Source organism: Rosa chinensis, chromosome 1, assembly GCF_002994745.2.
Source record: "Rosa chinensis cultivar Old Blush chromosome 1, RchiOBHm-V2, whole genome shotgun sequence".
Lineage (NCBI taxonomy): Eukaryota > Viridiplantae > Streptophyta > Magnoliopsida > Rosales > Rosaceae > Rosa > Rosa chinensis.
In genome coordinates, this window is record NC_037088.1 from 62,562,343 (window position 1) to 62,589,653 (window position 27,311).

Here is a 27,311-nt window from a genome sequence, read left to right on the forward strand (position 1 = left end):
CCATACCTCTATTTGTTCACATGGGAAGTAGATTCGCGAAATTGGCTGGTAGCGATTTATGTACTCTCCTCAAAAAAGAAAACAACAATTTATGCACTCTAACTTTACCTTGGTCTAATTATAGATTGAATGAGTTACGATCTTATAACATCATTATAAAGATATTCACAAATTATCTTATAAAATTTCAATACAATATAATATGATTTTTAGCTTTCTTAAAGTCACGTTGTTTAATGTTCAATAATTAAAGGTTACACATGATGTTCTAAATTACAATTCTCAAAAGTTTCATCACAATGATGTTCATGAGCATAGACTTAATCAAAGAGATAGCAAGTTATGATGATATAAGATCATGGACGTAGATCCTACATTTTCTTGTCTTTTCTAGGTGAGATCATCAAGGGTCCGAGCCTATAATGTTACAAGGAAAAAACAAGTTTAGTGGGTAGACTCAAAAGTGTCCATTATCTTATTAATATAAGATTACACGAAGTAAATCAAAATGAATAATCTTGTAAGTTTAATTAACCAAACAATTAAAAGAATCAACTTGTAATCAGTATTACAATCAGATATTTACTAACAGTACTTTTATTAACCAATCATAGCGAATATTAAGAGAAAACGTATCTAATAACTAGCTAAAAATACTTGATAAAAATGTGAAGATTTCACCGCAATAATATTTATATTTACTAAATAAACACGTGTCCTCTAATTATTAACTATGAGTTAACATAACTAATTAACCAAATATCATCCTTTCATTAGCCTGGTCTTAATTTCGTTATCAACTCAGTGTGATACAAGATTCAATTTCAGAAACTAATCTTATTATATACATTCGACTACTAGTTAAGCAAGTTCGAATCTCCCATTTCCGGTTGCTAATAAGGTAGGATTGTTGGTCAAGGTCCACCAAACGCAAGAGTGGCGAGTAATGAGGCACTAAATATAGTCGAGCGAAAAAAGACAAGCCATTGTAGTCTATCAATGCTCATCCAATCAGTCAGCTTTAAAATATCTTCAATGGCGTCACCTACTCGAATAAGGCGGGAACAAAAACCAGTAGCTAATTTTGTATACAAAAATCAGTATACAACAAAATTATACATATAAATCATTATTACAATAATAATAATTAACATCCTTAGCTAACTTTAGCTAATTACGCATTAACAAACAAAAGCAAAAGCTCTTTCATCAGAGCCAAAAACGACCGGAACCCGAAAAAAAAGGAAAAATTTAAAACAGACCCGATATAGAAAGCAGTAAAAATTACAAACTTTTACTGGTCGAGTGCATTAGGTCCGGTACAGTAACTCAAAACGTGACTCCAAACCCACTGCACCAAAAACTTGCGCCGGATTCCGTTCATGTTGTACGTGGCGCCGTCGTGGTCGTCCATCAGCTGCCCCGTGTACGACCCCCCTCCTCCGGTGCCGTAGATCCCCTCGCAGAGGTCGGCGATCTCCACCGGAAAACTGGGGTCCTGACCGGCGTACCAAGCGTTCACTAGAGGGTTGCTGGCCAGCTCGGCAATCTCGTGAGCTATAACACTTATCATCCCCTCCACGCCGACGTCGCCGTTCGGAGACTTGAACGGCTTCAACCCCGGCATGTACTCCGGCACGGCGTACGGGTACGCGCAGACCCCGGGGCAGAGCTTCGCGGAGTTCCCGACCCACGCGTACGGCAGAGTGTAGCCGACGATGGACGGGAACGTGAAGTAGTGGAAGCCGCAGACCTGGCCGCAGAAGTCCTGGACGCTGACGTCGTCTGACGTCAGCAGGAGGTAGAGGCCGCCTTGTGGGTTGGTGGGTAAGGGGCGGGTGGTGGCGGTGACGGCGGACTTGATGACGGACTGGATGGAGAGGCGGGTGAGGGATTTGCCGTGGGAGTAGAAGCGGTCGTTTTTCTCGGCGCCGAGGTGGACGGTGCGGGAGACGTTCTGGCCGGTTTGGTCGGTGTAGAGCTGTACGGTCTTCCACCAACCGGCGACGGAAGGGGGCTTGGAGTCGGCGGCGGAGATGGAGCTGATGAACTCACGAATGATCTTCTTCTGGCGGCGCTGCCACGTGCCGTACCAGATTGTGTGGACGGTTATGTCGGCGGTGAGGACCGGCCCCATGTGGTATTTAAGGTGGACAAAGTCGGAGGAGCCTTCGAATTTTTTGTTGTTGCCGAGGGCGAGGTCAGTGTTGTTGGCCTTGAGGTGGGGCCAGGGCCGCCATGAAGCGGCGGAGAGGAGTAGGGAGAGTAGGGTGAGGACGGAGACGAGCAACGGAGCCGGTGAACGGCGCATTTTGATTGGAGTGAGTGAGAGAGAGAGAGAGAGTGAAATGTGAAGTGGGAAGCTCACAAGTGTTTGTTTTTGTCGCAGAGAGGGTATATATAGGAGAAGAGATATTTTATTTGAATTTTGGTTTAGGTTTTTTGAGAGTGGGTAAAATAAAAATTGGAGGGGGCATTGGTTTGCGGGTAATGGAGGACAGGTAGATTCTTAAAGCCAAGACTGGGCGGGGACGGAGATGGGGCCGGAAAGTCAGACGTGGCAGGGAGCCATCATCATGGTCACCGTCGTCATCTGATCACACTCGATCCCAGCCCTCTGTGATTCTTTAACTTTCTGCTTTACGTTTTGGAAGCGCGGGAAAATTAGTGTTCATGGTGAAACCCTAACACATAATAAAATGTCTATAATGAATTAATGAGTAACAAACTTTCCCGTCTCCGTCTCCGTTAGGCTCAAAATTTTCCACCTCTGTTTTTCTATTAATACAATAACTGAGGGATGAGGAGCCTAATCTCTGGAATGTTCTCGACCTTATTTTGAAAAAGAGACAGAGAATGAAGCTAAACGTAGAATGCAATTTAGTTCAAGCTTGAGTAAGATTTATGGGTCACTTAATGTGTTTATGACTTTATGATTCATATAAAGTACAATTTGTGTCATTATTTATGTGAGTAACTTATTAGTTTCAAGAAAGAAAGATTAATCGTAGTATTTAAGTGATGTATTTAATTAAAGTTACGCTTAAAGCAAATGTAGTGTCACGTTATTGTTTGAAGCGGTGCAGCAAATTAAATACATGTTTGGAACTTGAGTCTCTATCAGAATTTATGGATCACCACTACTCTAATTAATTATGTACATTCTGGAGTCGAATTAGTGAAGATTGGACACTCTTTTCTATACTTCGCTCTTTCACCAAGTGCTTGATGCAACTCATTTTCAGATAAAAAAGATAAGTACGGAGGAGGGAGGAGGGAGGAGGGAGGAGGTGTCAAGTGTATGGTTCGAGCTATAAAAAAACCAATAAGCTTGGTGGACGTGTACGAAGGAGGACAAGATAGTCAATGTCAGTAGTCAGTTCTGGTTATCCGAACAGGTTAGTCCTCCGTTGCTCAGCTTATCTCATTTCAGACTGTTTGTCCTATCCTTCAACCCCCGTCCTTCACCCATTTCATATATCCTCGTGAAAAATATAGCTATGCTACTTCTTTTTCTCATTAAGCATTGATAAATTTTGAGGAATGATTTCCAGATCGATTTATATGGAGGAGATAAATAATCAAAGGGACGGTGGTCCTGTAGTTGCTGGTGTTAATTTTGTTCTCTAAGATAATAATGCATGCAACATGATCGGAACAAGTAGTCCTAGGCTCCTAGCCAGCCAGCTAGCTAGCTAGCTATAGTTGATACGAGTTAGTGTTCCATTACCAGCCCCAACTGTAAACTGTTCAGTCATCAGTTTAGGTCGATTTGGATGAACCGGTCCATACCCTATAATTTTCTTTATGCATTGTCCCTGTCAACACAAGCTCTTCTTCTTAGTTCTTCCAGATCGACAGTTAGTTTTTGACTGTTAGGACCGGAAAATGCCGATCAGTAAACGACCAGCAATGGTCTAAAAACAATGGCAATCAGTAATTATGACGATCTAGTTTCCCTGTCATGCAACACAAGCCCTGAACCGTATCTTTCTGTTCAACTTAAACCTTCTGCACAATAGTAATCCCTCACTCTGAAGAGGGTGATGATGACCCTTTGATTTACTAAACCAACAAGACTTGCCAATCGCATTCTCTTATAGTTACAAACATTGAAATTTTTGTCCATTAATTATCACAGCTTAATGAGCTTATAAATATGATTATATGTCTATATATTCATATATATATTACGCGCACAATGAGTGATATAAAATAGAGTTGTTAGTTGTACACTGTGTGTTAGAATACTAGTGTTATAACTTAGTAAAGTGTCAATAACACCTCCATACTAGTGTTCAACATGATGCATTGTAACAACACTACACTAATTTTCACGCGATATAGATTGACAATATATGAGAGGTATTTTCTATCTCGAACACAATGTTAAATAGTGTACGGGGCGAGACGATTATTGTTTCATGTGAAGCTAAAACCCCACCATGCTAACAGAAAGATCCGGTCCCACTGTTTACCTTTGGCCCAAAACCGAGTGAACAAACAAACAACTTTACAGTTTACAGTAAACACACAACAGTAAAACACAAGTTGGGTAAAAAAGCAAAAAAAAAAAAAAAAAAAAATCAGTGGTGCAAATCACGGAGTAAATTGCGCGGCCACTCTATCTTTAGTTGATGAGTCAGAAGCAAAATCGTACAGCTGAGACCGGAGAGCGATGGGCCGTGGGCCAACTGGGTAGGTGGGCCGGAACAGATGCCTGGGCCCCACCGTTGAATGTGATGCGACGCTTAAAGACGCATGGATGGCACCGAATATGGGATGATGTGTACGTGCGAGTGTTTTTCTCCCACGCTCCGCACGCGCGCGTATTGAGCGGCGGCAGAGACGGAGTTGCGCGAACTTTGGGGTCTTTGCGGGAGGAGGGGTAACAGTTTCGCCCGGTATTAAGTTGTACTCTCGTTCCTGCTCGTGAAAGAAACGCGCCGCTCTGTGTGACTTTTGCGGTGGAATTTAAGCTAAATTACATTACGACACGTACTATATAAAAGATATTTATATTTTCAATTTGGCACTCAACTATTAAAAGTTCACCGTTTATCTTATGGTATCTGTTAAATCGTCATTTTGAGAGTATACTCCACGATTGTATGTATTTTAAGTTCTCTAATTTTTTGTTTGCTGTAAATATGAGGTATAAGAAAAACGATAATTTGAAACTTTCAAGATTTGATATTAAAAATTGAGACCATTTTGTGCGATGAGTGTTTCGCAAGATGATTTACTCCGTAAGTTATTTTTAAAAAGATGGAAATGATCGAGTACGTGTTTGGCAATGTTATCAACATGATATTTGATCTTAAAATGTGTATTTGTTTGCGGAAAGAGACTTTATCCAATGAAAAACTCAAAAAGTGATGGGACGCCGGAGGTGCCAACATTAGAAGAAAAGTTTAATTACTCATCTCTTTTGTACTGTACATCCACACTTTTTCTTATTAATACAGTGTCATTTGAGGTGACAAATAGTACATAGTCACTACATAATGTATCCTTTTTCTGATAATGTCGCCTATCATTTCTTAACAAAATACAAGAAAAACTTTCATGAAATGGATGTGTGTGTGTGTGTAATCAAATTTTCTCACACATTTCAAGCATGCATGCTTGGACTTTGGAGGTTTGCCTGTGTCAGTATGTGTTTGTATAAATTTTTGATGGGCCATGAAGTTAAAATGAATTTAATGTATAAGTCCCACTTACACTTGATACAGTTTGTCCAGTTTCACATTCTATATTTGCATGATTAAGCTAGCTACTAGCTAGAACCCCAAGTATCGATCATTTTACGTAAGAGAGTCACAGACCGCAGAGAGAACCTGCATGGCCTTTGTTTCAGGCATAGCCTTTAGCTTCATAGCTTATTCATGTCCCAGCTCCCAGCAACCAGTTTAAAGGAGAGTTCATTGATTCTATAATGTTTCGGAGTATATATTGAAATTTGATTAATCACAATTGACGATATACCTCACATAATGAACTAATCTAATGACTTTTGAGATGCTATAGAACACCTCGGAGTTCAGAGTTTGCGGAAAGAAGCCTGAAACGATGGGTTTGGCTGGCTTCTGGTGCACGCTTGCTCTAAACTGCATGCTTCTGAATCCTCTGATGAGTTCTGAACTTCTGATATAACACGAAAGAACTGTAGCTAGGCTAAATTTGGAAGCTTGTGTGAAAATCGGATGCAGTTGTTGGTTGTATTTTTCACAGCTTAACCCGACAACTTCTGGCATGAGGTACATACGATATACTATTTACCTGCATGCATCCATCTTTTTGTACCCTTTTCGGTAAAAGTAACTGCAGGTTACTTCACTTTCACATATGCATGAAAAACACATTACTAGATGGGAATAAATTGCAAGTTCTATTCACTTCTGGTAAGCCCTAGTTACTATGCTCGATCACCTTGGTTCATGAACCTGCATGAATAACTGTGTGCTTAGTTACTTTGTTAGTGTTTGAGCCCAAAAGTAATTTTGGCGAAATCCTTTAGTGGGTCTGAGTTAGTGGGCCGATATCTGCGGCCCAAAAATGAGACTACACGGATTTGGGTTGTGATGTTGCTCATCCCGTGTTTCATAAGGAGATATCATCCTTAATTGCATGAAGATATGAGCGCTCGTGAGGGCGTGAAGATATATTTGCAATTAATACGTACGTATCCTACTGCTCGCATCCAGCGATCACATCTAGGATTCTAAGAGGCAATTAATCTTTACCTATATTCTAGCGACGACAGAAGCGGATAGTTATCACCCACAATAATATCAAGACTATTAAGAGTTTTGATTTGATTCAAGGCCAATAACTGTGGCCTAAAATATAGTATTCCAGTCCTATCTGGAAAGTGAATCTGCAGCAGCCTATATATAGAGGCTAAAGACGATACAGAAAAGAAAACTCTCTCTAAAATCAATCAATCCCAACGATTACAAAGCCTCCCCGGAGCAACCCTCAACCTCGTTGAAACCCGGTGACCGCCCGCCAGTCCTAGTCTCCTCGCGAGCCGACTGTCAGCCTCACCAGATCAACCCGGCGACCGTACTTCCAGTCCCAGTCTCCCCAGGAGCCGACTGCGAGCACAACCGCCACTGTTACTTCCAGCGAAGCAAGGGTAACGCCCTCGCAACCCAGCGAAGCTAGAGTCACGCTTTAGCAAACCCGTGCTTCTCTCAACTTCCCAGTGATTGCTCTGCTTAGTCTACAACACTAAGTATCGATTCGGTGAACGCAAAGAGATCACAACCAAAGCCCTTACTCGCGTAAGGCAAAGAAGTCATTTTCCGAAAGGCAAGAAAAGAACCCTGTGACGAGGTTGGTGCTCTCCTCGTCCACAGCGCTTGAAGAAGAAGTCAGGTCACGGGACTACCCCAACGACTGCACCCCGCGGTGCTGGCACGCCTGCGCAACCACTCGCCCAAAAGAGACTGTTTGCACACCAGCTGGTTTTGGAGCCAAACAGTTAGTTGAAGGAATTGGTCGAATGTGAAATCAAACTTATGTGCCTCACCTTAATTGGTGGTTGAAATATCACATTAATTTGTATATTTAGTATGTAGCTGGAGCTATAGACTCTTTAACTATGTCGAATAATTAAAACCAAATATGGGTTTTTCTCTCCTCACCTAACCAAATTCAACTCTACCGCACTCTGCACATGAAAGTTAAGGCCAACTTTCATGGTGGCTCGATCTCATTCAAGATTCAGTTGATGGGTACAAAACCTTTCCAGACAATGTCATTATGAAACGCATCTGACATTTGGTAACCATGCATATGAGAGGTTCTACCAATGTACATCTTTGTTGGTATATTTTACGTCTTTTCACTAGGTATGTTCTTCAAAATGGTGAAAATATACGGAACATGTGATTCAATGTTTTATAGTACAATTTCGAATTATGTATAAGTTCGTTACTTAAGCATGAATCGACATGATAAGGTTGACGCCGTAAGATTAGTAGATGATCTTAATTATTCGATCCAATAACATAATAAACGTATGCCTCTGGGGTCTTTTCAATTGGAAAGTTATTGAGTCGTGTTTATGACCCATACCATAGTTGATAGTTCCTTTTAAGGGAAACACGTCAAGGAAAAGCTTAAATGGATTTTTATGGTGATTTAAGAAAAGCTTGCACGCAGAATGATGCTGTGGTGGGATGAATGATAAAAGAGACCACAGTTTTTATGAATGCAAAAGATTGAAGGAACCGAAAGAAACGACTGATATCATGATTGGTTTTTTATGCAAGAGATGTAAAACAAAAAAAAAACAAAAGCATACGGCATGAATGATTACCTGAGATAAAAAAAAAATAAAAAAAAACAATGATCACTAGCTCTATGAAATCAAGGCTGATTGAAAATCCTGTTAACTCTAGGAAATTAACTGTTATTTTGCTTACTTTTGGGATCTTTCCTCAAATTAGGGTCTGATTACTTTGAATTGATTAAAGTGAAAACAGTACGAAATAGGTATTGAAAGAACTTATATTCGTTCGGTTAAAGGAGATAGAAGTGATTGAAGGGACCAAAGAATTGACAAAAGCTTGTTGTTTAGTCTCTGTTCATGAAGTATCTAGACCATGAATTAGACAGTAAGATGCAGGCATATCACGTTGTGTGTGTGGCAAAGTGACTATACTGGAACTATCACATATCTCCTGTTTAATGGAGGAATGTATACGTACACTTTGTTTAGTGTCAATTGATATGTCCTCTTTACAGAAATTCCGACTATAATCATATCACCCAAAATATCTTCAACAGTTTAAGATCGATTTCCCAAGATATCCAGCTGAGTATAGCGGATATAATACTAGTTAGTACGTGTAGCGTCCTTTGCAAGCGGATGCTCTGTATATTTCGATCATGGACCGCTAGTTGTTGTATAATTTCAGTTGTCATGTGATAGAAAACTATCTAGCCGAGTCACAAGGACAATGGCTTTGAAAGCAGAGTTCTAGAATACAATCAAAGTGACATTCATCAACCACACAATATGTTATTGTTACAGTACTACAATGGAATGGATTACACCACTTTCTGATCGACATAGAAAATGACAATTAATGTGAAAGTTAATAAATCAATTGTGTTCTTGAGCTCCTTCACCTTGAGGAGCTGTAACTATTTGATCCACACGTGTTTCTTGTTCCCTGAAGAAATTTGAGTTTGGAATATAACTTGAGACTATAAACATGAACCGAATCCTACTCCATACTGACCAACATGTCATTAAAATGTGTAAATTCTTATTAAAGACTACTGTAGTATGGATGATTAGAGCTAACATGAAGAGACACCGGAAATGTGGAAGAGAACCCAAAAGCTGTAAACTGTAAAACTGCGGCGATCAGAGGCATTCAGTTTGTTATCTAAGCAGGTGCGTGGCTTCACCGAACCATTTATTTTCTATGTTCTTCATCTCGTCCCCCTCAGTCACGGTTAGAATTGACCTTGAACATCCAGTACAAGACGTGAACCTTTCGGAAAACATAAGAAAAAAGCAAAAATGTTTATACGGAATAATCAAAGTAAAAAGGTCAGAGGAACAATATATGTACTATCAAATCTCAATGCAACAGTTGAAAGAAAGAAGAGGAGCGGCTTACAAAGGCAAAGCCACCAGTTTTGAAGATTGGGCCAACTATGGTGTATTTTTTGCAATATTACGCAAGAACAAGCTTCAAGTTAGGAGTTTCGTCAATAGCAGCAGCAATACCACCATTTGCACTCCCTTTTGTCAGAAGTTGGTCACATTCTTCCCGCGATATATAGGGCTCGATCTTAGAATCATCAAAACCACTTTGTATCAAAAGGTCGCAGAGAAAATAACCCTTTGGGTAACCCACATAGTCCCTAATCTTCACAAGCTCGTTTATCTCGAAATAAGTTGGTTTTAGCCGTGGAACAGTTAGTATCGATGATAGACTAGCTCCGTAACTTTGAGTCTTTGAGCCAGTACTAGCACAACAAATACCCAGACGATCACCACAATCCTACTCAAGGTTGCTGAGCATATTTTCTGCAAAGTAATTAACTGATCAAGTAAACAACTAATGATGACATAAAAGCAAAATTTGAGAGGGTACTCATGTGTACTACTAACGATGTGTATAAACCATTGTTGAGAGGGAGAACAAAATGCTTGTGCCGACTTGACGCACGAAAATCATCATTGATACGATGTTCAAGAACCCAAACCACAAAACCAATGAACATGAAAAACCAACAAATTGTCAGCTAAAGCTTCCCTTCCAAAGGCCTGATGAAAATCCATGGATTTTGGCTCCGACTATCTTTCATTTGCACTACCATTACTAGTCCCGATTATGTGTATGGCAATGTAAAGTCAACATACAACCTGTTCCCTCTAACCGTTGTCGCTGTGGCCAAAGCATCGAATTCTTTTCATATGAATCAAAGTAGCGCTATATTTGATATCATTTCAGTATTGTTATGTAGGATTGATGTTAGAAAGTAAATGAGTTGAAATGATTTTAGCCCAAGAAAAGCTTGATGGACCAAGTCATTGTAGCTGCCGGCAGTAGTACCATCGGGCTTTGCAAAGGGGATGAAGTCATAAGTAACTGCGTAGGGTAATCCTTCCATTACAGCCTTGATGATGTCAATGCAGAACTCAGTGACTTCTGTTCCATTAGTGACAGGATTACGCACCACCTTCACAAGCTCCGGAGAACCAATCTTCACCGGAACTCCTACTCTCAACTTTTTGCCGTTTGTGGGAACTTCCCAACCCTATGGTGAGGAGGCAGAATCTCCTGGCCATATTATTGGTCCCATACCAGATTCAGAAGTTGAGTACGCACTCTTTGTGATTTTTGACGTGTACGTTCGAACTTTTCACAAGTCCACGTTGTGGTGTCCAAAACCCAATGCCTCTTACTCCATTACCATTCACATTAACAATTTCGAACATCGGTGATTGTAACTGCCCGTTGACAAAACTGAAATCTCCTGCAATGCCGCCTCTAAATCTAGTACTTGATAAGAACTTGGAAATTTCTAGACCTTTTCTAGAGACCCTGAGAGTTTCGAGATCTGCCGATGAGTTGATGGAATCATTTGTCTTTCGGAAGCCAAAGGTTGATCTAGTGGCAACATTCTCAACTGCCATGCCTAATGCATAGGCAGCATCATATGCCCATAGTCCAGAAACATCTAGTTAAACATCAACTACATATGGTCGGATTTTCTTGTTGAAATTTCCTTTTCCATCGGGCCCTGAAGTCGATAAGCTTGTCTGTTTTTGGCACATAAACCCTCACACCCAATGCCCCTTGCATTGAGTTGATGACTGAACCGTTACTCAACAGACTGGTTAGCCCATTGGTCATGATCCAAACGTAGCCTTCCTTCATCATTCCCAACTCGTGCTTTGGCGAAACGCCTAGACCCAAGGGAGTCATGTCACTCATGTGCACAAAGAAGACTCTAATTTGAATTGTCAGCAACTTGTAATGCTCTCAACAAGTTGGTCATTTGTTGCGGTTGGAGGTATGGCACTCTGGTAAGGTACACGAGCTCGAACCTCTTGCAAGGCATCCACCAAGTAGGGTAGTACCCCCTCGCCGAAGGCATTGTCTATGTAGATTGGCACAGCTTTTCTCCACCAAAAAGCTTGGACAATAGCATTTATGGCTTTGACTTGAGAGGAGTCATTTTGTGCAGCTTGGAATAAATACGAACTTCGGAGGAAGGTGAGGGAAGGACTTGTTGCTGAAAAATGAGATCATGGGCATGTGAGCTTTTTCTCCTATATCAATCAGGAAGTTGGCTTGCATTGATGATCCGGGCCCTATGATTGCTTGAACTTGAACATTCTTTATGAGGTCCAAAGCTGTGTATTTGATCAATAGAAAAAAAGTGCAAAAAGGACTCAAATCATTGCAAATCACATTAAATAAAATAGCTAAAAACCAGACCTGCAGCAGCTGCACCTACAACATCATTTCTGGAGTCCCTAATGCTCAAAACCAGCCTCGTCTTCGCCGAACCATGAGATGCATAAAAGTGACAGGGCCATGTTGATGCAGCTCAACCAAACAGTACTTAGCGAATCATCCATGTCAAGAACCACTCCCGCATTCACTGGAATAGTACTTCTGTTCTCTCCAATGGCCATGGCCAAGGAAATACCTACTGAAAGAACCAAGAAGTAAGAAAAAAACAGGATTTGTTAGCTTCCTCTAGATGTTTATCTTTGGCAGGCTGTTGGATGACGCTAAATGTCCGAAACAATGTGTTAGACTAACATACTTGATTCTTATCACCATCATCACTGAATAAACTATTTCAAGAGCATCAAAGTCTTCTGCAAGTTCGGTGTTCCGTTTACCTTGACCAAAACAAAGCATACGTGAGGTCCGTGAGGAACATACCTGAAGGGGGAGCATTCGATCATTGAATTGGCCAAGAGCAAAAGATCATACTACATATGTCAATTTTTTATATTTAATGATTACAACACATAAGGGTTTGGTGTGATGATCAGTGAGGTTTCACTATAACTTGAAAGCCAAGTACATCGTCTCCACTCTTTTCCCATGATTGCGAAGTTAACGATGTCGATGACCGCGTGCTGGAAACTAATACTGATTTTATGGCTAAGGCGCTAAGCAAACCGAAAGAGGTCATATGTCTTTCCAACCTTGTGGGAACCAACTTTGGATTGTGAAACGTCACTGATCTACAACTGAAATTGTCGAAGTGTTTGCAAAGCAATTCGAATCAGGTCACTGCTTTGTACTGTTGTTGTCCTATATACGCATTGATGATATGTCCTATATACGCATTGATGATATCGGGAAGGGGCGCTTGGCAGTTTATGGTGAAGAGTAGGAGTAGTGGTAGAGACAAGGCTCGGGTGCGGAAAGGTGGAAGGCTACGAAAAAAATTTGGAAATGAGATTCGTAAATTGGTATCTTGATTATCACTAGCAGCAAAAGAGAATATAAACGGCAGTGTTGTCAAAGGCAGTGCACCATCTCAGTTTTTTCCAACAAAAATAGCCATAGAAATATAAGCCAAGAACAAGGACTAGGTAAAGAAGCAGAAACACTTGAATCTTTATTTAGTTCTGTATGCATCTCATCAATGAAAAGGTCATATTCTAAATACTTCGAGAACTAATTTACTTCATAAAATAAGATATAAAGGTGAGACAAAACATAAACTGAAGCATTCTGCAAAAATAGTACTTCTATTAAATATTAAAAATATGCATTGAAGTACATGCCCATATCAAAACCGTCCCAGGAAAATTGAAACACTACCAAGTCTTCAACTTCAAAATGAGAAATAAACAACATCACAGATAGAACATTTCCAATTAACTAGGAAAACTAAACCAAATCTTAAAATGAGATGTTTATTGGTCGGCAATTGTGACCTCCACTTCAACACCGGGTTCAATCGTGATGGAGGTGATCTGCTTCACAACATCAGGAGAGCTGAAGAGATCAATAACACGCTTGTGCACACGCAACTCAAATCTGTCCCATGTGTTAGTACCTGCAAATCACAAACAAACTGTTAAAGAAAACAAGAAGCAAGTGCAGAGACACCATACTCAACTATCTATGTATGAAAAGCAAGTGTAGCGACACCATACTCAAATGACTATCCATGTATGAAAATCAAATGCAGAGACACCATACTCAAAAACAGATTACATTTCTCGAACTCATTATAAACTAGAAAGCTTTTAACTTTTTACTCCTTGAGTGAAGAACCAAAAAAGAGGAAACACTTGCAGACATCTTTAAGACATAAAGCATCATCTATCTAATTCAATAGCAAAAACAAGGATGCAGTAAGCCAGTTAAGAATCCATAGGCTAACTAAAGCTCGATTAACACTGAAACATACCTTCTCCACAGGGAGACTTCCTGGTGGTAATGTGCAGAACCTTGGTAGGCATCCTCACTGGTCCCTTCACCCTAAGCCTCTTGTCCTTGGCACCGCGAACCAAATCAGCACAAACTATCAAAACAAAACAGATATCAGAACAACACGACAAACACTAGTACTCAAACGAACAAGACTTCATAATCCAACAAAACTACTGCTTTAATATTTGCCGAAACCCTGACTTCGACCATATCCAATTGAAAAAAAAAAACTAGTAATTGACCAAGTGCCATACTTATCAAGCTCATTAAAACCATAATATTGATTGACATGAACACAATTCGAATATAAAAAACCCAAAGTTACTGAAACCCTAGACAAGTTTTATGTACATTACAACACTCAGGTTGAGTAATCAATATAACTATGAAATGGGTCTTTCACCAACACTAAACAAAACTTGATAATCAACACAACTAATGCTTTAATAATTTGCAGAAAACCCAGACTTGGACAATATCCAATTGAGGAAAATTTCGTAATTGACTGCCATACTTATCAAGCTCATTAACACGAACACGATTCGAATACAACAAACACAAGTTGCTGCAGCCCTAGACATGTCTTGTTCCAATACGTACATTACGAATCAGGTAGAGCATTCAATATACCTATGAAATGGGTGGTCACCAAAATATAACAAATGATAATGAATTAAAGCAGAAATTGAATAGAGGAATATGGGAGAGTAAGGACCTTTCTCGAGGTTCTTGACGTTCTTGGAAGAGAGAGTGATTCTGATCTTGTGGATCTGCTCCTGTGTCTCCTCGAGACCAGGCTTGGTGGGTTTCATCGCTGCGTAAGCCATGGTTTTCAAGCTTCTCTGCTTTTACTCTCTGCATCAAAATCAAATTTCACAAACCAATTAATCGAAGATAACAGACCCAATCCATCAGAAATGGAACTCAAAATTACTGGGTTTTACCAATTTACTGAGCTAGACCCAATCTAAACTCTGAGAGAGAGAGAGAGAGAGAGAGAGAGAGAGACGGACCTAGGTGACGGCGGAGAATTGAGGGAGCTCAGGAGCAGCGGCTTCAACCTCTTAAGCGATGGAAAGAGAAGCGAAGTGTTTTGGAGACTATATATTACCGGGCCATTAGGGTTTTGCAACCATCTCTGCCAGGTGTCCCTTCTATTCTGGGCGGGTCGGGTCGGGTCGATATTCTTTTAAGCTGGTTCCAACGCATCTGTTAATTTTGTTGCTTGGGCCTCATCAGCCCAAAGTTTTTGCCTCTTTTTTTTTCAAATATGTTTTCTTTTTTCATTTTTGCACTTTTTATAATCTTCTCAATTTCTCATACATTCGATGTGTGCTGATAACGGTTGAAAGGAGAAAGTCTTGGGAGTGAGGAACTCGTATGAACCATATCACATTGGTCTATAAATTTGTTGTCACTAAAATTGTGCTTTAAATTCGTTGCAAAGCCTTCTACAGGCAGAAGCAATCATATAGCATACAGGTTTACGAACGGTTTCTCGGTTCACCATTCTACAGTCGTTATAGACTGCAGAAGGTAGCTTAGTGAGGAGGTATAAAACCCTATTTGCTTGGTAAGTAGTTGATAGAATTAACAGAGTTGCTTCTCAAAATTGGCAGGCTACCACAGAAAAAAAGGGATGAATACAAAAGCCAACGAGATACTTCAGATTGCGTCTTGGTTTGGACTACCAGGTATTTCAAGTTAACCTTCTATAGAATGCTCATGCACCATGTCCAAATCAAAGGGTAAACATCACAGAGGCTCTTAAAATGTCAGACACTGGGTTCAGAATAATCCAGAAATTGAGCAACAACATTCTCAAAGGAACCCTTGGTAAAAAATTTCCATAGAGATTCTACTGACAAAATACATATATAGGTAACAAGACAAGACAACAAGTTACGATAACTCTTCACATATACAGCAAGACTCCGGAGCATAGGCATAAAATGGTACGGGTTAAAGGTTTGAAGACCAAGTATTGGTAGGAGAAAGATCAGCGCTGTGCACTGTCGGTCTCATGCTCCATCTCTTCTGCATCCTCAAAACGCTGATCATTGATCTGAAGCTGCAATGAGATGAGAATGTTTTCAATGCCACATCTGCTCAAAACTTAAAAGAACTGATGCAAAGAGACTAACTAAATGAATATTAACGGGTTACCTCAAGCACAGTACGAGCTAGGTCATGATCCCCATTAGATTGCCCAATTGCAATTGAAGGCTCAGAATCTTCTCCTGGAAATAGCATGAACACCAAGAAATCAGAGATAATAAGAGATTTTATAATACTCAAAGACACTTAAACTAGATGTAGAAAATTGTTGGTCCATTCCAGACCTGTTGCCTCATCTTCCAACTGGTCAGCACTAAATATCCAATTATGCTCTTCTTCTTCATTTTCTAAACAAAGTCAAAAGTATAATATCAGAAATTCAGAATAGAGCTGATGAAGCAAACACAATTCATACCGCATCTCAAAAGCAAAAGGAAAATGATGCTCTAACCTTCAGTTGGTTCAGGATTCAGCTCAGCACACTCACAAAATACATCAAACAAAGAATCCACTGCCATACAGAAAACAATATACCAGTTATCCTTCAGCAAAATACAGACCACGAAAAATGATGCTCATTATGGCTACAATTCAGACATGGAAGGAGGGAAGGAGAGAAGGAGAGAAAGTGTACATTGGTTAGGATCGGAAGGAACAAGCCTCATTTCTGTAATCTTGGACAGATCTAAAACACCATTGCATTCTGAATCTGAGCCCTCTGACTCATCTTCATCAGCTCCAGTTTCAATCTTTAATGTAAAATATAGTAATCAGAAAACCATGCACAAGAATGCCAAACAACATGTAGTAACATTGAATATTAAAATCAGTCAAGACCAACAATGTTAAGCCTAGCTCATCATATGGTGAAGATATGCCAACCCTGAATAGGAAAGAACCAAACAAGTGATTCTGATGCACAAAACATAAATACAAAACTGTGCTATTACTACATTGGAGAAAAAGACTCGGAGTTTTTGATGAAATGTTTCCAAACACAGAAAATTCGTATTCTTTAAGTTGGTTACCTATTCTATATTCACAGACTTCACTTGAAACATCGTTTTAAAACTTACAAAACAACACATATTCAGAGTTCAAACAGAATAGACAAAAGATATTGGATAATAAAAAAAGTAAGAAGCCAGATGATCATTCTAGGAAGATAAAACACTCTTGAAACCATACATTGGACCAGAAGTTCTGACCCTGTAAATTCCTAACAAGATAAACACAAGACTACAAGATACCATATGCAAGCACTATACCTGAGCATATATGCAAGGAGAGGTGTATGCCTCTGGGTCCCTGGATACAGCATGCAGTGATATAGACAGGAAGTCCACCGCATAACCTTTGGCCCTGTTAGTGTCACTCAACCAAATCACTTGCCTGCAAAAGCCCATAAACTATTTAAATGGACAGCAACTTTGTAGAAACAAAAATTTAACCCCTCCCCATCCTTTACATAGCGTTCTTTCTTTGCTTTTCCCCCTTAACTTTTCACCCAAAATAGAACAGATAAAAGCCGGAGAGAGTTGGAGACAGCACGACATACTTGGTGGAGATATAGAGAGTGCCAGGGGACTCAGGAGGGTGACTACCAAGGACAATAGAAACACCAGGCTGAACATGCATCAGCTCCTCGCCATTCTGCGCATCCAGAACAGGTTGGTGAACACCATCTCTCTCGACTATAGCAGTGAAGTCTCTAATCCCTTCCACCATTTTGCTTGCTAACTCGGGTTTCTTCCTTCAAAAGACAAAACTGGAAAGATAAAGAAAATGATCCATCAAAATTCCCCTATACATTGTATCGCACAAATGTGTGGTTGTGTGTGCCTGTCTATCATATTCATGGTCCACAAAATTCATCTTCACGCAGTGGGTAGCTAATACTTTACAAACAACCTAACATTCATCCTGTAAATTCAGAGACCTAAGCTTCGGCATTGACGAGGAATAATCCATAAGGGAGTTTTCTACACTAGAAACACAGACAACCTCTAACCAGAGGGACATTGCAAATAGAAGTCAAATCAGCGACACGACTACTTTTACAGTTGTTCTTATAGGCTTAATGTCAGTATATTTAAAGCATAAAATTTAACCTCGTCCTACACAAATCTCAACAGTTGCAATTAGCGGCCAAAAGGCATTGAGAACTGAACAGGGTTCAACTAGATTCATACAATAAAGTCGGAATTTGAAGACCAAATCAAAAGGGTAGTTGAATTCTTATATTTTCTGACAATTTCGCAGCAAACGATTCAGCAGGGAAGTAACAATAGCACCCAATACATACTTTTCGTTCGGAACGCAGATTTCAGAGAAAACAGACTGAAAAAATTAAAGAGGAAAAATAAATTAAACGGGTGATAAGGATTTGACACCTTGGCTCTGAAGTTGGATCGAAGAACTGGGGAAGAGCGAGCTCTCGTCGTCTGAGTTTTGCTTTCTCAAATTTTCTAGGGTTTTACTAGACCTGAGGGGTTTAGAGCGCCATTTTTCTTTTCCAGGCCAAAAAATACCGCCATTTTATTTAGCGGTGTGGGCTTTTCATGGTGGGCCTTGTTAGGCTTATCGTCGTCTCTCTTTTTTTGGGTCGGATATTATCGCCATCAATCGATCATGTAGCATAATTTGAGTATTGATCATTGAAGTTGGTGGAAAATGATATTGGAATTTGGCATGATCTGTATCATTATGTGCCTGTATTATACAGCCTTCGTATTTGACTCGTCTACGGTCCGCATATCATCACATGGCGATAATCAAATCAAAAGTTGAAATTAGCAACATCCTTGTTTTTAGTCATGATAAGCTAAATGCTATTGTTTCATCACTTAAAAGTAACATTAGATAGGTGGAAGATTGGAACATTAGATGTTGTGAACTTTGAGGCATATCATGGTCATGAAAAAACCAATTCTTTAAAAAGATTTTATACACAACAGTTTAAGTTAAACTTTAACACCACATGTAGGAGGTCTCTAAGGAAGTGTACATGCAAGAAAGAAAGAGCTGTATAGGGCAGCAAACCGATAGCGGATGTCAGTTTAAAATTGGGGGTAAATTACCAGGATGCATGCATACCACCATTTTCGTAACTAATCCATTAAAATAAACCCAAGTAACGCACGGCAAGCATAAAAGATCGAAAATTTCAAGTTTAACATTGTAGTCAAAAGCTCAAAATGGTTATGGTCATAGAAGGACAACAACGAATCAAGTCCTAGGTATACATTAAGAATACCAAAATCTTACATAAGACAGAAATTTAAAATTCGAGCAAACAGCTTAATTATAAAAGTCCATGCATCCGGCCAAGAGAACCCAAGCTAGCTATCCAGAGCTTCATTCCCAACCTAAGCAACAAGAGTGCTGGCAGTGGTGGACTCGCTGTAAACAAACACATTGGATAAGTTAGCGTGCATGTTGGATAAAATCTACTGCGCCTCAAAGAATATTAAAAGCAAAGATTGAAAAACTTTTCGAGTGAGTTATGACATGTTTTGACTAAGAAATTACAAACATGATTAAGCTACTCTCTTAAATAGATACCAAATTCACTCCCAGATAAGAGTACATTGACAATGAAATCAGGAAGCAGGACTCCAAGTATAATGAGAATTTCAGATAATATAGTTCACATGAAAGACCTATGGAGTTTTGAGTCATGACCCTTAAAAAACCATCTGACAAGAAGTCTCAGATTTCAAGTCATCATCATCATGTGCTGATATTAATCAGTATAGACCAAAACCATATGAGGAAACTACTCGACATACATCTATTAGCTCAATGTGAATTTCAGAGAATAAGTTCACAGAAAGACCTATAGAATTTCAACTAGCACCGTGTCACTTCAACCATTTGAGCTCACTACCAAAACTATATTGCCAAGTTAAGCAAATCAACTATAAAATCAGTAAACCAGACTGCAGAAGAAGTGAGAGTGCTTACTATTTCCAGACTGGGGGGAGCTTCTTTGTCTTCTTGTAGTAACGAGCAAGCCTGTGAATCCTGCTCTCCACAAGAATCAAACGGAACTTGGAATCCTTGTCCTTCCTGTTCCTCTCCAAATGCTTCCTGACTGACACAGCCTTCTTGATAAGGTGGTACAGATCCTCAGGAATTTCAGGAGCAAGACCTAACAAACCAAAGAAAGTTAGTCCTACTCTTACATCACTTCTCAAACAACAATCCCATTAAAAACAAAAATCATAAAACAAGACTGCCAATTGGGTAGTAAGACAGAGAATAAAGAAGACAACACAACGCCGCTTGTTTCAGACATCTAACACTTTTGATCACAAAATATGCTCATTGTATCAACCTAGCCTAATTAAACTACCACAATCAGGTCTCAATAACATAGTTAAATACTACCCAAACAGCATAAACAGTAACCCAAAACAATTCCTCTTTCCATGTTTTCAATTCCACAAACCCCATTTACACATTCAATCCAAAAAGCAACTTCATGAACACAAACACTCAATCCCACAAGCCCCATTTCACATTCAATTTCATCCATAACTTCCCGATTAACCAAACACAAACAAAGCACCCCAAAAAGCCATACAGAGATTAATAAAAACGAAAAGGGTATACCATGAGCTTTAAGAATCCGCAAGATCTTGCTTCCAGTAACGCTCTTAACCTGAGCAATTCCATGAGAGTCACGAAGAATCACACCGATCTGAGACGGCGTCATACCCTTCTTCGCAAACTTGCAAATGCTATCCTCCACCTTCAAAACCACACACAGACATCTCAGTTCTGGGTCTCTCAATCAAACCCCCCCAAATTGCAAAACCCACATCAGACATCAAGGGTTTTAGAGATTTACTTACATCGGGGGTAGAGATCTTCAACCAGCTCGGTGGGGTTCTCTTGTAGGGCAGAGCCGAAGCTGACATACCCTTACCATGGCTGTGCATGCGCCCCATGATTGCAGCGAAGCTCTCTGCGTTTTGGTCTCTGGTTAGGGTTTCACTGAGAGAGCGGCAGAGGGTCAAGGTGTTCGGAGATGAGGTTTTCGCTAGGGTTGTTTATATATGAAGGCCGGCCCATTTGGGGTGTTTGCCCTTTGATTTTGCGCAAATGACGGGATTGTCCTTGGACTTGCAATTGCAAGGTCCATGTTTTGGTTGGTCGGGTCAGGACTCAGGGCACTTGAGGACTTGCGGTTCTGACTTCTGAGGGCACCATCATATTGTCGACTCCTTGGAGTTCTTGGACACCCAATAGTTTTTCATTTTTAAATTGTAATTATACTTGCGTTATATATTTTATATAATTAAGTTAATTTTTGAAATAATTTTATATAATTAAGTTAATTTTTGAAATAATGGCTAAATTTTTTAATTATTATATATATTTTTTAAGAATATAATGTCGATATATATTAATACTCAGTCCAGAAATGATCATTACATATCATCACCCTACCATCTCTCGGTAGATAAAGAATTTGTAGAAAACCAAAAACCACAGCGATACATAGATTAGGTCCGATCATTTGACTGTACTCATACTCACTTATTTAAGCGAGCATACAGACTATGAAAATAACATAGTAAATAAGCAAGCCTAAAGATAAAACTTATAGTAACCTAAAAACAAAGGGAATTATTGAAAAGGACAAACTACAGCTCAACAGCCTTAAGAAAAAAGCCCAACTCAGGCCCAAACAAAGAATGACTTGACCCAAGCCCACAGACCATCTGCAGCCTCACTGGTCGATCACCGCAATCGAAGCCAGACATTGCCGCTGCGAAACCGACGCCAGTCCTCGCCTCTGCCACCTAACGCCAAATCTCGCCACCTCAATTCACCTCCAGACCTTGCTGCCTCAAACGACGGCAAAACCCGACCGAGCCACGTCGAAACCAGTCCGATCCAGCACGCCGCCACCACCGTCTCGCCCCACCAGCAAGTCCCCGATCATGGAGATGCTTCGACGACGCAAACTGCGTTGCATCTCCGCCCACCGAGCTCGCCGACCCGCGTCTACTGCTTGTGGCCAAATCCATTCCATCCAAAGCCCAAGTCAAAACCCCTCTCCAAGCAGCTCTCAAGCCTCTAGTATTTTAGTTCCCTTCCAGCAGCAGCCTCTAGCCGGCGAGGCAAGCCATCGCCTCCCATGAGCGCCGTCGGACAAGAAGAAAATTTGCAAACCCTAGACCAAAGTGGCTATGGTGGGAAATAAGGTTTTTTCGAGAGAGGATCTATTGGAATATCAATACATTGTCCTTTTGACAACGGTTAAAAGCTTTTGAACTATTATATATGCCATAACATAATATAGATATTAATAAATAAATTATTTCTATATGAGGATAAGATAGTCAATTGACTATATCATATTTTAAAAAATTGCAATACCTTCCATGAAAAAATGAAAAACATCCCCAAAATCAGGAGAGAAACTGCTGTAATTTTTTTAGTTTACATACAAGAGTGAAAGTTACACTACTAGAATAAGGTTAATAGACATCATGTCTTTTAAATCAGTTAAGATTTCAACCGATGTCTATTGTTTTTGTAACATCAGTTCTTAAAAATCTGATGTCTATTCATACGATTAACATCGTTTCTTATATTCGACCGATGTCTATACTTTTCATCCAAAATTTAAAAAAAAAGGCGGAAAGTACTGGGTCTAAAATTTTGTAAGCGGGGAGCCAAATTTTCACTCCCTCCAACACTTAGTCAGATTTCACCCTAGACTCATATTCACTAACAACCGCAATTTTCATTCCCAAACCAAACCACCGCGACAAAAACCAGCCACCGACCTCCTATTCCCCTCCTTCTCCGCCTCCGACCGCTCTCCTCCTCCTTCTCTGCCTCCTTCTCTCCCTCCCAGCCGAAGTCGGAGCTGCTTTCGCCGTTCTCCTTTCTCTCTCCGTAGGCCTTCCCCTCTCAACCCCTCTCTTCGATCGTCGACTCGTCAAGGCGTCTACGGCCTCTCTCTCCTCGACTGTAAGTCGCCTCGACTGTAAGTCGGTAAGAAGTTGTACTGGGTTTTGACTTTGAGCATCTCCATAATTTGAACATCTTCAATCGATCTATCTCTGATGAACAACTCCTTGAATTTCTGGGTTTTCAAACGAACAGCCTTAAACTTGATCTTGGTGCTCTCTTCCTCGCAGCAAAGCTGAAAACTTTCTGGGTTTTCATACGAACAGCCTCAAACTCGATGTCTTGGGTCTGTTCTCAATCTCTTTTTACTTGATTTATGTTTTAGGCTCCTACTTTTGATAATAGAATGATAGATTTTGCTTCGTATAGGTTGGGTACTGTTCTTTTGTGGATTTGTGTTTCGTTGTGTTTGTGTATTTTATTTCAGGAGGGAGAGAAGCCTGATTGTATCATTACTCCGAAACTGAATGTTGGGGATAAGCTTCGGGCTAATATAGCTCTAAATCAGAAGCTTCTCAAATTCTAGGACTTCATATCCCATTTCTAAAATTTCAATCATTTAAAGTTCCTCGGTACTTCCAAAGTTTTCATTCCAATGACCATTAAAATTCTGAAATCTGTTTCAAGTAGGAGATTTTGTGATTCATGAAATTACTTGGTGCTTATCGATGCCAAGGATTTTCCTGAGGCAGAGAGTTGAGGTTGTCAAACATGCTGTTTTGAACATAAGATAATATTTTAATTTCTCAGTTGTAAATTCTCTTTCCGTCCTCACTTGTGCATGTATTATTCATTGAGAGTTGCACTGCAAGTCTGTGTTTTAACTTGTGTGGGATTTTAGGCTGGCTCAGGTGAATGTAGCTGTGGTGGAAAAGTTGTAAAGGGTATGTCTGTCAAGCCAACTAAAGGAGATGCTGTACTTTTCTGGAGCATGGTTAGTTTCCCTTTCAAGTGATGCATTAATAGTTGCATTTTTCGAAAAACCAAAATGATGATTTGCCTTCTATGGTGATGACTTGATTTGTTTTTGATATTTTTTTGCTTTTTAGTGGAGTAAAGGTTGGTGTGACCACAAACGTATGTGATATTTTTTTTCCAGGGTCTGGATGGCCAATCAGATCCAAATAGCATACATGCAGGGTGCGAGGTGCTAGCTGGGGAAAAGTGGTCAGCCACAAAATGGATGAGGCAAATATCTACCTCTTGATTTTTCTAGCTTGCCCCTCTTAAATTATATGAATTTTGGGGCTTTTACCTGGTTCATGAGATAGATAGATACGTACAGTCAGATATCTCTAAGCCATGATGGACATCAAGTTTGGCATTCCAAATATGATGAGCATCAAGAGTAGTGTCATACCGCCTCAGTTTAGGTACTAGTGGGATTAAACAGAACAACATACTCAATAATCATGTTAGAAAGTGAAGAGTGCATACGATCGCGGAGAATAGTATGGGATAAGGTGCATCTTGTAATGAAATTCCATTGCCGAGAAAGGCAAAATGCAAATGCTTTCTTGATGGCAAAATTTAGGCTTCTTATGAAACCTTTTCTTGGTGGAACACTTGCCCTTGTTGATTTTCCTTCCAAAGACAACGTTGCAAGCTTAAAGCCATAATAACAGATTCTTTACGTTGTGTTTTACTCGAATTTCAATTAATTAACATGTGTGTGTGTGTATTATTATACGCCACAGAACCACAATTATTACTGAAGTACCAGTAATGCACATGGGGAAAGCCTAAGTACAGTGCCCTCCAGCTTATTAATTCTTGCATTGCAGCTGGTCAATTAAGCTCAAAGAGATCCTTCTGAAAAAGAAGTTGGAACTGGAGGAGGTATGCAGACAGTCTCCTCCAGGTTTAAGTTCTTCTATTCAGTACAAGCTGACAAAACGCCAAGCACAGGAGGAGGTGAATGTTTTTGATTTTTTTTATTCTTTTCTGTACAGAAAACTATTTTAGTGTTAGTTCGTAATGGATGGTTCTCTTGCTTGAGATTGATTGTGCATGATACATGCAGATCCAAAGGTGCACTGGTGCTGTGGTGATAACAAGGTTTGTTGGTTTACAGTGGCACATTCATAGTTGGCTTTTTCCTCATGTATCATGCATGTAATGCATATATGATTGAATTTTCAGGGGCAAGTATCATCCACCAAATGCGTCAACTGATGGTAATTACAATTAAACATGGCCGACAAAGGAAAATATTTACAGGGTAATTCTAACCGTGATCTTGGTCGAGTATAGTTTATGTTTCTTTACAGGAAAATATTCTCATTCCAGCTGGAGTAAAATATTTACAGTATTTTGGTCGAGTATAGTTCATGTTTCTTTATTTTGTGATTCTCTATAATGTTGTTCTTGTTATAATATCACTTCAGCAACTGGGATTGAGTTGATAGTCTCATTGTAAAGTAGGTTTGCCTCTTAAGTCTTCACTCTTGACAAGCTTTTGTCTAGTTTTGTTTCTTGCCGCAAGTGTCAAATTTCCTTTTATGATCAGATTAGTTAAAGTCTAATTTTCATTTTCCAGTTCCTATATTTTGATTCCTATTTTCTTTTGCTTTTCTTCAGATTTCCTCTACTAGGTGAGTTTACATGCCAGAATGCTATTATGGCTGAGCGCTTTATTGAAGCAGGTAGCGCGTACATTATTCTAATTGAAAATTTTCAATTAAGAACATTATTCACTCATTTATACTTTTAGTGCTTATATATTAGATTTATCTTGTGGTTTTAATACAATTAACGTATGGTTAATGTTTTTTTTTTTCCTTTCTTCTGCTTTTCTCTTTTGCAGGTTATAGCTGCTATCACTTACCAAATAGTTCCCACTGACACACAGTACGCTGAGATACCTATTGCTGCTGTCAGTTCAATGTACCAACACAAGGTCTTTCCTCTATGCGTTTGCCATTTCTTATTTGGTTGCTTGTGATTATACTCTTGTTTCATGTAGGGCTGCTTTATCTCTGATAATGTGCTTGCATTTGTAAAAATGGCAACACAGTTACACCCAATGACCACTTCTAGTTTTGAAAATGAAAATTTTCCTTAACAGTTCATGCAATCTGTGATCAAACTGAACTTCGAAATCAGCAAGAAATTTCCTTCTCCATTTTAATTGCATTATGCTGAACTTTTTGAGTTCGGTGTTGTAGGTTTTGCGTATTACCTTTGGGTCTTGTGTTCTCCCCAGGCCCCTATTTTTTTAATTACTCTTCCTTGGAATGCTATCAATTCTTATTTAGAAATCTCATTTAGTTTTTTACTGGTTGACTCATGTACATAAGTAATTTCAGGGATTTGGTAGCTCCTTGCTCCTGGAATTGAAAAAGAGACTTCAAAGTGTTGGTATATGCACAATATTCTGTTGGGGAGACAAGGAATCTGAAGGGTTTTGGCTCAAACAGGTAATTAACGTTTTTGGTTCTCAGGATCAGAGTCTGAAGGGTTTTGTTGTTGTATTTTCTTGTTGATTTTGTCGAGTGTTATTTGATATATCTTCTCTCCAACAATTTGGGCATTGATTTTACTTTTTTGCTCTTTTAGATGAAGATGCAAATTTTACTTTTTTCTTCATAACTACCATAAGAAAAAATATTAGTGTACGGCCTTTTTGGTTGGGAGTTGATGCAATAGACATGATCATATGAATATAGTGTGGAACACCTGTAAAAAGGCAAATGGAGCACTGGAAATTGTTAGTTTCTGGTACCGTGATAATCAACTCAAGTAAACTAGGATAATTTTTGTGCTTAAAATGATTATTTTCATGTTTCAACTTTCAAGGTAAAGAAAGTTGGTTGTTCTGTTTTATTCCAAATGAAGTAAACTATGCAGCTGAATTTGATAATATAAGATGAAAATCCAAATGTTCTGTTCAGGCTAATTCTTGACGATGATCAGGTCTAAACTATCATTTGGAATGTGCTAACATATAAGATGAAGTGCGTGTTTATGCAAGCAGCATTTCTCTTTGTGCTGACAGCCATGATTTTATATGTTACCCAGATCAGAATGACAAGGATTTGGATCGGATGAGTGAGAGGCAGGATCTTGAAGGAAAGGAGCTAAAGTAAGAAACTACTTTGCATGACCTGGAGCTGGTTTCTTTAGTTCACAGTCATGTCAATGCTGCAGAGCAATATGATTTTGAGTAAGGCTAGATTTTGATGACCATTTTGTAGATGTAGTGATATCAGGATGAATTGTGAACAAATTATACTGCATGTAGTTATTGCAGTAGTGGTATCTTCTAGACTAGCCTTAAAGTAGGTTAGGGTTTATTGTGCAAAACTTTTGAAGCTTCCTCAAGCTCTAATTTTGGATAGAAATTAATGCAATTCCCTAATATTTGAATTTCAT

The 27,311-nt window shown here is 39.5% G+C and overlaps 5 protein-coding genes and 2 long non-coding RNA genes across 8 annotated transcripts; 2 read left to right on the forward strand and 5 right to left on the reverse strand.

The window, feature by feature from the left end:
• Positions 1–1,061: 1,061 nt before the first annotated feature.
• LOC112201703 (protein EXORDIUM-like 3) lies at positions 1,062–14,948 on the reverse strand. Its single transcript, XM_024342642.2, has 2 exons — positions 14,922–14,948; positions 1,062–2,334 (listed from the first exon to the last, which is right to left on the reverse strand). The coding sequence occupies exon 2, from the start codon at positions 2,309–2,311 to the stop codon at positions 1,295–1,297; it is 1,017 nt and encodes a 338-aa protein (XP_024198410.1). The 5' UTR covers positions 2,312–2,334; positions 14,922–14,948; the 3' UTR covers positions 1,062–1,294.
• On the reverse strand, positions 9,702–11,170 carry LOC112171616 (glutamate receptor 2.2). The gene is made up of 4 exons (XM_024308779.1): positions 10,886–11,170; positions 10,558–10,791; positions 10,411–10,463; positions 9,702–9,996 (listed from the first exon to the last, which is right to left on the reverse strand). Exons 1-4 carry the CDS (start codon positions 11,168–11,170, stop codon positions 9,702–9,704), a joined length of 867 nt encoding a protein of 288 aa, XP_024164547.1.
• On the reverse strand, positions 13,230–15,119 carry LOC112201790 (40S ribosomal protein S20-2). Its single transcript, XM_024342740.2, has 4 exons — positions 14,960–15,119; positions 14,662–14,801; positions 13,924–14,037; positions 13,230–13,566 (listed from the first exon to the last, which is right to left on the reverse strand). The coding sequence occupies exons 2-4, from the start codon at positions 14,771–14,773 to the stop codon at positions 13,424–13,426; spliced, it is 369 nt and encodes a 122-aa protein (XP_024198508.1). The 5' UTR covers positions 14,774–14,801; positions 14,960–15,119; the 3' UTR covers positions 13,230–13,423.
• A 522-nt stretch (positions 15,120–15,641) lies between these two features.
• Positions 15,642–18,553, reverse strand: LOC112174340 (chloride conductance regulatory protein ICln). 2 transcript variants are annotated; one of them, XM_024312083.2, is made up of 8 exons: positions 18,398–18,553; positions 17,563–17,772; positions 17,273–17,396; positions 16,639–16,753; positions 16,456–16,515; positions 16,289–16,351; positions 16,113–16,186; positions 15,642–16,017 (listed from the first exon to the last, which is right to left on the reverse strand). In XM_024312083.2, exons 2-8 carry the CDS (start codon positions 17,730–17,732, stop codon positions 15,946–15,948), a joined length of 678 nt encoding a protein of 225 aa, XP_024167851.1. In that variant the 5' UTR covers positions 17,733–17,772; positions 18,398–18,553; the 3' UTR covers positions 15,642–15,945. The 2 variants fall into 2 exon arrangements, with proteins under 2 accessions (XP_024167851.1, XP_024167859.1); XM_024312091.2 differs by having other exon boundaries at positions 17,563–17,757; positions 18,398–18,534.
• A 597-nt stretch (positions 18,554–19,150) lies between these two features.
• LOC112181958 (40S ribosomal protein S13) lies at positions 19,151–21,049 on the reverse strand. The gene is made up of 4 exons (XM_024320365.2): positions 20,864–21,049; positions 20,622–20,760; positions 19,971–20,157; positions 19,151–19,406 (listed from the first exon to the last, which is right to left on the reverse strand). The coding sequence occupies exons 1-4, from the start codon at positions 20,957–20,959 to the stop codon at positions 19,373–19,375; spliced, it is 456 nt and encodes a 151-aa protein (XP_024176133.1). The 5' UTR covers positions 20,960–21,049; the 3' UTR covers positions 19,151–19,372.
• A 2,650-nt stretch (positions 21,050–23,699) lies between these two features.
• LOC112178399 lies at positions 23,700–24,561 on the forward strand. Its single transcript, XR_002927442.2, has 2 exons — positions 23,700–23,871; positions 24,037–24,561. It is a non-coding gene; the product is annotated as an uncharacterized LOC112178399 (long non-coding RNA).
• A 1,180-nt stretch (positions 24,562–25,741) lies between these two features.
• Positions 25,742–27,311, forward strand: LOC121051076. Its single transcript, XR_005805048.1, has 3 exons — positions 25,742–25,836; positions 26,246–26,356; positions 26,958–27,311. It is a non-coding gene; the product is annotated as an uncharacterized LOC121051076 (long non-coding RNA).